The 12,286-nt window shown below is 42.8% G+C and overlaps 1 protein-coding gene across 1 annotated transcript in view; it reads left to right on the forward strand.

Annotated features, from left to right (window-relative positions):
• Positions 1-12,286, forward strand: part of pappaa (pregnancy-associated plasma protein A, pappalysin 1a) — a 124,449-nt gene that overhangs the window by 67,578 nt on the left and 44,585 nt on the right. The window contains exons 12-14 of the mRNA XM_062988990.1: positions 3,476-3,580; positions 3,973-4,108; positions 4,630-4,843. Coding sequence (XP_062845060.1) covers positions 3,476-3,580; positions 3,973-4,108; positions 4,630-4,843 — 455 coding nt within the window. The remainder of the gene's footprint in view (positions 1-3,475; positions 3,581-3,972; positions 4,109-4,629; positions 4,844-12,286) is intronic.

Raw genomic sequence — 12,286 nt, forward strand, 5'->3', positions numbered from 1 at the left:
TTTTATGTATTTAAATATTTATTTATTTATTTTATATATTTCTGCATTTATTTATTTTCTTTATTTATATATATACAGTGTATCACAAAAGTGAGTACACCCCTCAAATTTCTGCAAATATTTTATTATATCTTTCCATGGGACAACACTATAGAACTAAAACTTGGATATAACTTAGAGTAGTCAGTGTAAAACTTGTATAGCAGTGTAGATTTACTGTCTTCTGAAAATAACTCAACACACAGCCATTAATGTCTAAATAGCTGCAACATAAGTGAGTACACCCCACAGTGAACATGTCCAAATTGTGCCCAAAGTGTCAATATTTTGTGTGACCACCATTATTATCCAGCACTGCCTTAACCCTCCTGGGCATGGAATTCACCAGAGCTGCACAGGTTGCTACTGGAATCCTCTTCCACTCCTCCATGATGACATCACGGAGCTGGTGGATGTTAGACACCTTGAACTCCTCCACCTTCCACTTGAGGATGCGCCACAGGTGCTCAATTGGGTTTAGTCCATCACCTTTACCTTCAGCTTCCTCAGCAAGGCAGTTGTCATCTTGGAGGCAGTTTTCGAAGGCAGGGGATCATGCTCTGTTTCAGAATGTCACAGTACATGTTGGAATTCATGTTTCCCTCAATGAACTGCAGCTCCCCAGTGCCAGCAACACTCATGCAGTCCAAGACCATGATGCTACCACCACCATGCTTGACTGTAGGCAAGATACAGTTGTCTTGGTACTTCTCACCAGGGCGCCGCCACACATGCTGGACACCATCTGAGCCAAACAAGTTTATCTTGGTCTCGTCAGACCACAGGGCATTCCAGTAATCCATGTTCTTGGACTGCTTGTTTTCAGCAAACTGTTTGCGGGCTTTCTTGTGCGTCAGCTTCCTTCTGGGATGACGACCATGCAGACCGAGTTGATGCAGTGTGCGGCGTATGGTCTGAGCACTGACAGGCTGACCTCCCATGTCTTCAACCTCTGCAGAAATGCTGGCAGCACTCATGTGTCTATTTTTTAAAGCCAACCTCTGGATATGATGCCGAACACGTGGACTCAACTTCTTTGGTCGACCCTGGCGAAGCCTGTTCCGAGTGAAACCTGTCCTGGAAAACCGCTGTATGACCTTGGCCACCATGCTGTAGCTCAGTTTCAGGGTGTTAGCAATCTTCTTATAGCCCAGGCCATCTTTGTGGAGAGCAACAATTCTATTTCTCACATCCTCAGAGAGTTCTTTGCCATGAGGTGCCATGTTGAATATCCAGTGGCCAGTATGAGAGAATTGTACCCAAAACACCAAATTTAACAGCCCTGCTCCCCATTTACACCTGGGACCTTGACACATGACACCAGGGAGGGACAACGACACATTTGGGCACAATTTGGACATGTTCACTGTGGGGTGTACTCACTTATGTTGCCAGCTATTTAGACATTAATGGCTGTGTGTTGAGTTATTTTCAGAAGACAGTAAATCTACACTGCTATACAAGCTGTACACTGACTACTCTAAGTTATATCCAAGTTTCATGTCTATAGTGTTGTCCCATGAAAAGATATAATGAAATATTTGCAGAAATGTCAGGGGTGTACTCACTTTTGTGATACACTGTATATACAGTGTATCACAAAAGTGAGTACACCCCTCACATTTCTGCAGATATTTAAGTATATCTTTTCATGGGACAACACTGACAAAATGACACTTTGACACAATGAAAAGTAGTCTGTGTGCAGCTTATATAACAGTGTAAATTTATTCTTCCCTCAGAATAACTCAATATACAGCCATTAATGTCTAAACCACCGGCAACAAAAGTGAGTACACCCCTTAGTGAAAGTTCCTGAAGTGTCAATATTTTGTGTGGCCACCATTATTTCCCAGAACTGCCTTAACTCTCCTGGGCATGGAGTTTACCAGAGCTTCACAGGTTGCCACTGGAATGCTTTTCCACTCCTCCATGACGACATCACGGAGCTGGCGGATATTCGAGACTTTGCGCTCCTCCACCTTCCGCTTGAGGATGCCCCAAAGATGTTCTATTGGGTTTAGGTCTGGAGACATGCTTGGCCAGTCCATCACCTTTACCCTCAGCTTCTTCAATAAAGCAGTGGTCGTCTTAGAGGTGTGTTTGGGGTCATTATCATGCTGGAACACTGCCCTGCGACCCAGTTTCCGGAGGGAGGGGATCATGCTCTGCTTCAGTATTTCACAGTACATATTGGAGTTCATGTGTCCCTCAATGAAATGTAACTCCCCAACACCTGCTGCACTCATGCAGCCCCAGACCATGGCATTCCCACCACCATGCTTGACTGTAGGCATGACACACTTATCTTTGTACTTCTCACTTGATTGCCGCCACACATGCTTGAGACCATCTGAACCAAACAAATTAATCTTGGTCTCATCAGACCATAGGACATGGTTCCAGTAATCCATGTCCTTTGTTGACATGTCTTCAGCAAACTGTTTGCGGGCTTTCTTGTGTAGAGACTTCAGAAGAGGCTTCATTCTGGGGTGACAGCCATGCAGACCAATTTGATGTAGTGTGCGGCGTATGGTCTGAGCACTGACAGGCTGACCCCCCACCTTTTCAATCTCTGCAGCAATGCTGACAGCACTCCTGCGCCTATCTTTCAAAGACAGCAGTTGGATGTGACGCTGAGCACGTGCACTCAGCTTCTTTGGACGACCAATGCGAGGTCTGTTCTGAGTGGACCCTGCTCTTTTAAAACGCTGGATGATCTTGGCCACTGTGCTGCAGCTCAGTTTCAGGGTGTTGGCAATCTTCTTGTAGCCTTGGCCATCTTCATGTAGCGCAACAATTCGTCTTTTAAGATCCTCAGAGAGTTCTTTGCCATGAGGTGCCATGTTGGAACTTTCAGTGACCAGTATGAGAGAGTGTGAGAGCTGTACTACTAAATTGAACACAACTGCTCCCTATGCACACCTGAGACCTAGTAACACTAACAAATCACATGACATTTTGGAGGGAAAATGACAAGCAGTGCTCAATTTGGACATTTAGGGGTGTAGTCTCTTAGGGGTGTACTCACTTTTGTTGCCGGTGGTTTAGACATTAATGGCTGTATATTGAGTTATTTTGAGGGAAGAATAAATTTACACTGTTATATAAGCTGCACACAGACTACTTTTCATTGTGTCAAAGTGTCATTTTGTCAGTGTTGTCCCATGAAAAGATATACTTAAATATCTGCAGAAATGTGAGGGGTGTACTCACTTTTGTGATACACTGTATATATATATATATATATATATATATATATATATATATATTCATGTATGTATGTATTTATTTTTTATACTGTATATTTATGTCTTTATTAATTTATTTTTATATAATTATGTTATTCTTATATGATTATCTACAGTATTTCACACACCCGGTTGAGTGATTGAACGAATGTTATTTTAACCTGCTTTTTTGTGTGTGTCCCCAGACGTGTCAGTCTAAGGTGTACGACTTGTCCCACGGTATTTCCCAGTATGCCTGGTTTCCCTGCCGCGAGGCCCAGATGCAGCGGTACCGAGCGTACTGGTTAAAGGTGAGTTTCATCTCTTACCTTTTTTATTTATTAGACTTATTGAGCATTTAACCGTGAGCTTGTTAGACGGCAGGAACAGAAGCTTGTGGTCTCTAAGCCGGGTATTTTAAAGCTTGCTCGACTGTAAACAGTGTTACCAGTGTTATATAGCAGCTTCTAGTTTATAAAAGGTTTGTTTTGTAAACCTGAGACTAATCGAAGGTATCGGAGGTGAAAATACTTCAGCGACTAAGAAGCTATCAGGTTAGCGCTCGCTAATAATAACTTTTATTTCTGTTTAGCAAAGATAGCGCCATAGGCCAAGATTAGCAACAGGCTAACGCTTGTCTGTGCTTTAACTATAATATCGGCTGAATTAAATGCTTTATGTAACCGAAGTGTCTCTCCTCCAGGCTTATTTCTCTCACCCGATGGTAGCCGCGGCCGTCATCATTCACCTAGCGGCGGACGGGACCAGCCTGTTTGACCAGACCCAGTGTAACATGACCGTGCAACTGGTCGACACCAAGGAGAAAGTCCACAGCTTAGGTGTGTAACCTGATTTCCACCAGACATAAATAAATGTGATCAAACTGGAACTGAACGGTTAGTGAAGCAAAACTGTTAGCAAATTAACCGTGACTTGTCAATAAAAAAATAAAATAAATATAAAAAATAAATATAAAATACAAAATAAATATAAAATACAAAATAAATATAAAATAAATAAAAAATAACTATAAAATGAAAGTAAATATAAAATAAATATAAAATAAATATAATATAAAAAATAAATATAAAATGAAAGTAAATATAAAATAAAAAAGAAAAAATAAATAATTATTTTAGATATATGATTTATTTTTGCTTTTTTAAATAAATAAAATAAATTAATAAAAAATTTAAACTACAAATAAAATTATAGTGTTAGAATGTGCACCTCTGCTTTTCTTCTGCTGCCACCTTAAGTTGTAAATTCAGTAAAGAATCGATGCTTTTAGTTGGCGCTAAATAGTCAGAGAAAATATGAACTATTTAAATGACACCCCCCCCCCCCCTCCCCCCGATAGGTGACTGGCGCCTGAGCTGCCGTACCAACCCGCTGGTGATCCCCGTGAGTCACGACCTGAGCTTGGCTTTCTACCACACCAAGGCCATCCTGCTGACCTTCCGCTGCGGACTGGTGGCAATCTCAGGCGTGGGTCTGCGCTCCTTCCAGTTCTTCGACCCCATCACCATCAGCAGCTGCCAGAGCAACGAGATCTACAACCCCATGGGTCAGAGGTGAGCACAGGGGGTCTGGTAATGACCCCGAGAGGTTTTACTGGGGTAAAGCGTCTGTTTGATGCCCGCTGAGATCCATTTGTGCTGTTGTAGCCTACCTAACTGGTTAAGGTACTGGACTAGCAATCAGAAAGGTCGCTGGTTCAAGCCCCATCACTGCCAGGTTGCCACTGTTGGGCCCTTGAGCAAGGCCCTTAAGCCTAAAGTGCTTAGACAGTGTACTGTTACAGTACTGTACTTTTCAGCTCTTCTGAGGGGCTTCTCACAAGATGTTGAACTGTGTCTGTGGGAATTTATGTCCATTCAGTCAGTTGATGGTCCGGTTCAGACTAGGGAAGCAATATCCTGGGTTGATAAGGCTCCCAAAGCCCAGCTTTTTGGAGGTGTGCTTATCCTGGTCAGGGTCGCAGTGGGTCGTGGGACGAGAGGCAGGTAACACACCAGACAGGTTGCCAGTCCATCACACACACACACACACTGCCTGACTGCAAAGAATTGATGCTTTTAGTTAAAAAAAAAAATATAATAATAATATATACAGTATATATATATATATATATATATATATGTATATACTGTATATATATATACGTATATATATATATATATATATATATATATATATATATATATATATACAGTATATATATCAGGGGTGCACAACTTCTTTTTACCAAGGGCCGATTTCACATAAACACCTAAACCAGAGGGCCACAAATTTCATTTTTACAGACCTGTCCACATGAATTTGTAATACAGTTAGGACTGGGTGATATTGCAAAAAAAAATTATTATTTTCAATCGATTATTTTCAAATGTATTATCGATTCTCGATTACGATTTTTTTTGTTTTTGTATAATGCAATTGAAAAATTTTTATTTAAAAGACTGCAGAAGTGCAAAAATAGTAACAGCACCACCTAATTATCCTTTCAAGGAACTCAAACTTGATAACAATAACAATATAACAATAATTAACAATAATTTAAAGAGTCTGTATCAGTATCTACACTGGGGGACATTGAGTAAGCACTCAGCTCAGCTTTGATTTTGTCCTCTTGTGATTGGGGGGTGGATGGACGGGGCACATTCTGCTTCTAACAATATGGACTGCAATTCCCATGCTCCCACGGACTGTCACGTGACTATCACATGTCCACGGTCAGCCAATTCTGATTGCGCTCACCGTCTCCGGAGTTTTTATTCAGTTCAGCTGTGTTCAGTTCCATGCGCATCTTATTTAAACTCTTCTGTTTGAGTCTCGTTGTGAAGTTTTGCCGATCGTGTTTGCTGTCCTTATTTCTGAATCTAACCGTTACCGTGTATGATCCCTGTTGTCTTCCGTTTGCTGCCTGTCTGTTTATCCTCTGGTTTTGGACTCTGCCTGATTTTGTACACTGTTTTCGCCCTTTTGATATTAAACTTTCCCTGATTTATATTCCGTGAGCGTCTGGTCAGTTTGTGCCTCGTGACATGTTGGTCTTTTAATTAAAATATAAAGTATGTAAACAATCGCTATTGTCACATTTCTAACATCGGGTGAAAACGTTCATTCGAATTAACCGAATTAATCGTGAAAATCGCCCAGCCCTAAATACAGTTACATAAAATCAGGTACTTACAAGAAATGTCTTGGTCACTGGGAGATACTGCAGCATCTTTCTGACACCAACTGATTAATGTGGTCGCAAGCACACCAGACATGAGAAAACGCCATGGCCCGTTTAATAAAAAAAAATACTTATATGTCCATTCAGGGTTAAATTTCCTATGCTCGAGATCCACTTTTCTTTTTTTTACTCGTACTTGGTTTGGACAAACACATGGTACCGCTGAAGTAACTTGTATTTACCTAATTTACTTACAATTTAATTTACAGTCTCAAGTTCATGGAATTCCCCGGTGAATTTAAAGTGACAGCATCATTTATTAAAAAATGCATCAGCACTTCATTTGGCGGGCCGGATCGAGAGTTTTGCCGGGCCGTGTCTGGCCCGCAGGCCGTATGTTATGCACCCCTGATATATACAGTGTATCACAAAAGTGAGTACACCCCTCACATTTCTGCAAATATTTTATTATATCTTTTCATGGGACAACACTATAGACATGAAACTTGGATATAACTTAGAGTAGTCAGTGTACAACTTGTATAGCAGTGTAGATTTACTGTCTTCTGAAAATAACTCAACACACAGCCATTAATGTCTAAATAGCTGCAACATAAGTGAGTACACCCCACAGTGAACATGTCCAAATTGTGCCCAAAGTGTCAATATTTTGTGTGACCACCATTATTATCCAGCACTGCCTTAACCCTCCTGGGCATGGAATTCACCAGAGCTGCACAGGTTGCTACTGGAATCCTCTTCCACTCCTCCATGATGACATCACGGAGCTGGTGGATGTTAGACACCTTGAACTCCTCCACCTTCCACTTGAGGATGCGCCACAGGTGCTCAATTGGGTTTAGTCCATCACCTTTACCTTCAGCTTCCTCAGCAAGGCAGTTGTCATCTTGGAGGTTGTGTTTGGGGTCGTTATCCTGTTGGAAAACTGCCATGAGGCCCAGTTTTCGAAGGGAGGGGATCATGCTCTGTTTCAGAATGTCACAGTACATGTTGGAATTCATGTTTCCCTCAATGAACTGCAGCTCCCCAGTGCCAGCAACACTCATGCAGCCCAAGACCATGATGCTACCACCACCATGCTTGACTGTAGGCAAGATACAGTTGTCTTGGTACTTCTCACCAGGGCGCCGCCACACATGCTGGACACCATCTGAGCCAAACGAGTTTATCTTGGTCTCGTCAGACCACAGGGCATTCCAGTAATCCATGTCCTTGGACTGCTTGTCTTCAGCAAACTGTTTGCGGGCTTTCATGTGCGTCAGCTTCCTTCTGGGATGACGACCATGCAGACTGAGTTGATGCAGTGTGCGGCGTATGGTCTGAGCACTGACAGGCTGACCTCCCACGTCTTCAACCTCTGCAGCAATGCTGGCAGCACTCATGTGTCTATTTTTTAAAGCCAACCTCTGGATATGACGCCGAACACGTGAACTCAACTTCTTTGGTCGACCCTGGCGAAGCCTGTTCCGAGTGGAACCTGTCCTGGAAAATTGCTGTATGACCTTGGCCACCATGCTGTAGCTCAGTTTCAGGGTGTTAGCAATCTTCTTATAGCCCAGGCCATCTTTGTGGAGAGCAACAATTCTATTTCTCACATCCTCAGAGAGTTCTTTGCCATGAGGTGCCATGTTGAATATCCAGTGGCCAGTATGAGAGAATTGTACCCAAAACACCAAATTTAACAGCCCTGCTCCCCATTTACACCTGGGACCTTGACACATGACACCAGGGAGGGACAACGACACATTTGGGCACAATTTGGACATGTTCACTGTGGGGTGTACTCACTTATGTTGCAGCTATTTAGACATTAATGGCTGTGTGTTGAGTTATTTTCAGAAGACAGTAAATCTACACTGCTATACAAGCTGTACACTGACTACTCTAAGTTATATCCAAGTTTCATGTCTATAGTGTTGTCCCATGAAAAGATATAATAAAATATTTGCAGAAATGTCAGGGGTGTACTTACTTTTGTGATACACTGTATATATATAATATAAAAGTAAATAAAAAATAAATATAAAATAAAAATAAATATAAAATAAAAATAAATATAATATAAAAATTTATATAAAATACAAAATAAATATAAAATAAAGGTAAATAAAAAAATAAATATAAAATAAAATAAATATAAATTAAAAATAAATATAATATAAAAATTATTATAAAATAAAAAATAAATATGAAATAAAAGTAAATAAAAAAATAAATATACAATAAAAATAAATATAAAATAAATATAAATAAAAAATAAATATAAAATAAAAGTAAATAAAAATAATAAAAATAAATATAAAATAAAAACAAGAAATAAACAAAAAAATAAAAATATGTTTTTGTGCTGTGGGAGTACAGTGAGGCGACTTCATCACCTCTAATGAAGCGCTACTTCATATCTGATCGTGATTTATATCCGGACACGAGGCATCAGTTCTGCCTCTGTCTTCATTTTTCCGTCATAAAGACCCGGGCGGCGCGGGCGGCGTATCTATATCAATTAGCCGCAGGACTTTAAAGGCTGAATCAATATGTCACGTCGGCGTAATCTCTCCGCTTTATGTCGTGACGGGACCTTTTTTATGGAAGCATTTTTCATTCGGTTAGAGACGATTATTCTGCTGCTTCGGCTCGTCTGGACCTGCGCCACGCCGTCCATAATAAATTAGACGTCCACATTCATTTGGAAATGCTGCTGAGAGGCGCTTCTGATATCGACGGTGCCGAGTTGTGCCAGTTCAGGACTATTTAATAAACTCGGCATATATACAGTATATATACACTGATCAGCCATAACATTAAAACCACCTCCTTGTTTCTACACTCACTGTCCTTTTTATCAGCTCCACTTACCATATAGGTATACAATTACTGACTGTAGTCCATCTGTTTCTCTGCATGCTTTGTCAACCCTTTTTCATGCTGTGACACTGACATGGTGGTGGTGTGTTAGTGTGTGTTGTGCTGGTATGAGTGGATCAGACACAGCAGCGCTGCTGGAGTTTTTAAACACCTCACTGTCACTGCTGGACTGAGAATAGTCAACCAACCAAAAATATCCAGCCGACAGCGCCCCGTGGGCAGCGTCCTGTGACCACTGATGAAGGACTAGAAGATGACCGACTCAAACATCAGCAATAGATGAGCGATCGTCTCTGACTTTACATCTACAAGGTGGACCGACTAGGTAGGAGTGTCTAACAAAGTGGACAGTGAGTGGACACGGTGTTTAAAAACTCCAGCAGCGCTGCTGTGTCTGATCCGCTCATACCAGCACAACACACACTAACACACCACCACCATGTCAGTGTCACTGCAGTGCTGAGAATCATCCACCACCTAAATAATACCTGCTCTGTGGTGGTCCTGTGGGGGTCCTGACCATTGAAGAACAGCATGAAAGGTGGCTAACAAAGCATGTAGAGAAACATATGGACTACTGTCAGTAATTGTAGAACTCCAAAGTGCTTCTATATGGTAAGTGGAGCTGATAAAATAAACAGTGAGTGTAGAAACAAGGAGGTGGTTTTAATGTTATGCTTCATCCTCTGTGTCTTGTGTCTTGCTTGGATTCGGTCGAGGACTCCCCGCCAGCAGCCGAGCGCTTTCCCGTAATCCGTCTACCTCTACAAAACACCAAATCCCTTATTCCCAGTGCTGTTAACAACGGGGGGCATTATAACGCTCGACTTTTATGTTACATCCCATTTTTCGGCACTCGACGCCTTTCAAACAAAAGCGCTGGCGTTCGCTCGCATATTTGGATGCAGTGGAGGAATGTGTTTTGTTCGTTTCCCTGCTGAGTTTTTTTTTGCTTGGGTGCCGGGCTTCAGAGAAACTCCGGCGTACGAGAGCGAGTCCACATAATGAGTTTAAATTGCTCAAGATGTTGCGAGTTTAAACTCCGAAGTTTAAGCTTCGGATCGTAGCTCGTGTACCCTTAGGGGCCTCGGGCCCCGGGGCTTGCATGTATAAATATATATTCACAGACGTGAGAGCGGCAGTGAAATGTGATGATTTACGTATGATGTCTGCATGTGTGTTCACACTGTATATGTATTATGGGAGTGCAGGTGCTAGGGTGGGGCGGCCTGTGTAGTTATCACACTATTGCTGAGATGTGTGGATCCAGGGTTCAAATCTCAGTTGTGCTATCAGCCAATGGTGTGGCTGAAACAGCCAGCCATTGGGAGGTGGACTTGTCAGTGCGCTCTCAGTGGGTAGCACTGCCTCCTCACAGCAAGAAGGTCCTGGGTTCGATTCCCAGGTGTTTCCTTGAACAGTTCAAAGATGAGCAGTCAGGTTAACTGGAGATACGAGTGTGATGGACTGCCGACCTGTCCGTGGTCCATTTCCTACCTTTTGCCCAGTGAATCAGACCCACTGTGACCCTGACCAGGATAAAGCGGTGGTAAAACAGACAATGAATGAATGAACGAGGGATTTGGTACAGTTTTTATGCCTGGTGCTTTTCCTTGGGACCGGTTGGCTGTTTGGCCATCGACTTCCCTCAGACACAGCCAATCATGTCTGTGTAGACGCCCGACCGGCCGATAGCACCACCGAGATTCGAACCTGGAGAGCTAGTGCAATAGATCGCTGTACCACCCAAGCGTCCAGTCAATGGTGTGGCCGAAACAGCCAGCCATTGGGAGGTGGACTTGTCAGTGCGCTCTCAGTGGGTAGCACTGTCGCCTCACGGCAATCAGACCCACTGTGACCCTGACCAGGATAAAGCGGTGGTAAAACAGACAATGGATGAATGAACGAGTGATCTGGAACAGTTTTTACGCCTGGTGCTTTTCCTTAGGACCATCAGCTTCCCTCAGACACAGCCAATCATGTCTGTGTGGATGCCCGACCGGCCGATAGCACCACCGAGATTCGAACCCGGAGAGCTAGTGCAATAGATCGCTGTACCACCCAAGCGTCCAGTCAATATGAGTGACCTATGAGTATTTACATCCACTGATCTCACTGTTTTATTCACGGATGATCTACTATATGGACAAAAGTATTGGGACGCCCTTCTAATTACTGAATTCAAGTGTTTTAAAAACAGTTTAGGGAAGGCCCTTTCCTGTTCCAGCATGACTGTACGCCTGTGTATAAAGCAAGCTCTATAAAGACATGAAGAAGGCTTTCTAAGGGGCATAAATTCCCACAGACATACTTCAAATTCATGACAGGCTGATCACACATAAGTTGCTCTGTTTAAAAACCATTTGCTTTTGACCTGAGACGTCTGACAAGCTCATGATCTAGCGTCCAGATACTTTTGCACCGTAGTCCCGGGTAAAACACATCTATTTATCAGGCCAAACTGAGAAAAGCAACTAATTTTCCCGTGTCGGAGACACAGCGCGTTGTGGGGACGTTACATAAATCAGCTCGGACGTTTCTGCAGATGTTGGACGTAACGCAACACCCCCTGCACGCCGCCGCCGTGTTTCTCGGCCCGACAGATTGCGGACACGTTTCCGAACCTGGCGCTCGCGTCCCGATATTTTCTCATCGCTCGCGTGTTCCGCTCTGTTATCAGATAGCCTTGTAGCTCGTGATCAGATCTCGCCGGGGACCGCGGTTAGGGAAATGACATCAGCTGTCAGATGGGGCTCCAGCCGACTCGGCTGATCGTACGTCAAATGAAGCGATGGCTCGGAAACAGCTGGAGGAACTTTCACCGACGCTCCTCTTTGATCCTTGTTTGAGGTTCGTTCATCAGGACGACCTGCACTGACTGCGAGGAGTCACCTCGAGGCTGCGTTCACCGATGGTTCCTACCTTGACTCGGATTTTCATTTATTTT

Source organism: Trichomycterus rosablanca, chromosome 26 (assembly GCF_030014385.1).
Source record: "Trichomycterus rosablanca isolate fTriRos1 chromosome 26, fTriRos1.hap1, whole genome shotgun sequence".
Lineage (NCBI taxonomy): Eukaryota > Metazoa > Chordata > Actinopteri > Siluriformes > Trichomycteridae > Trichomycterus > Trichomycterus rosablanca.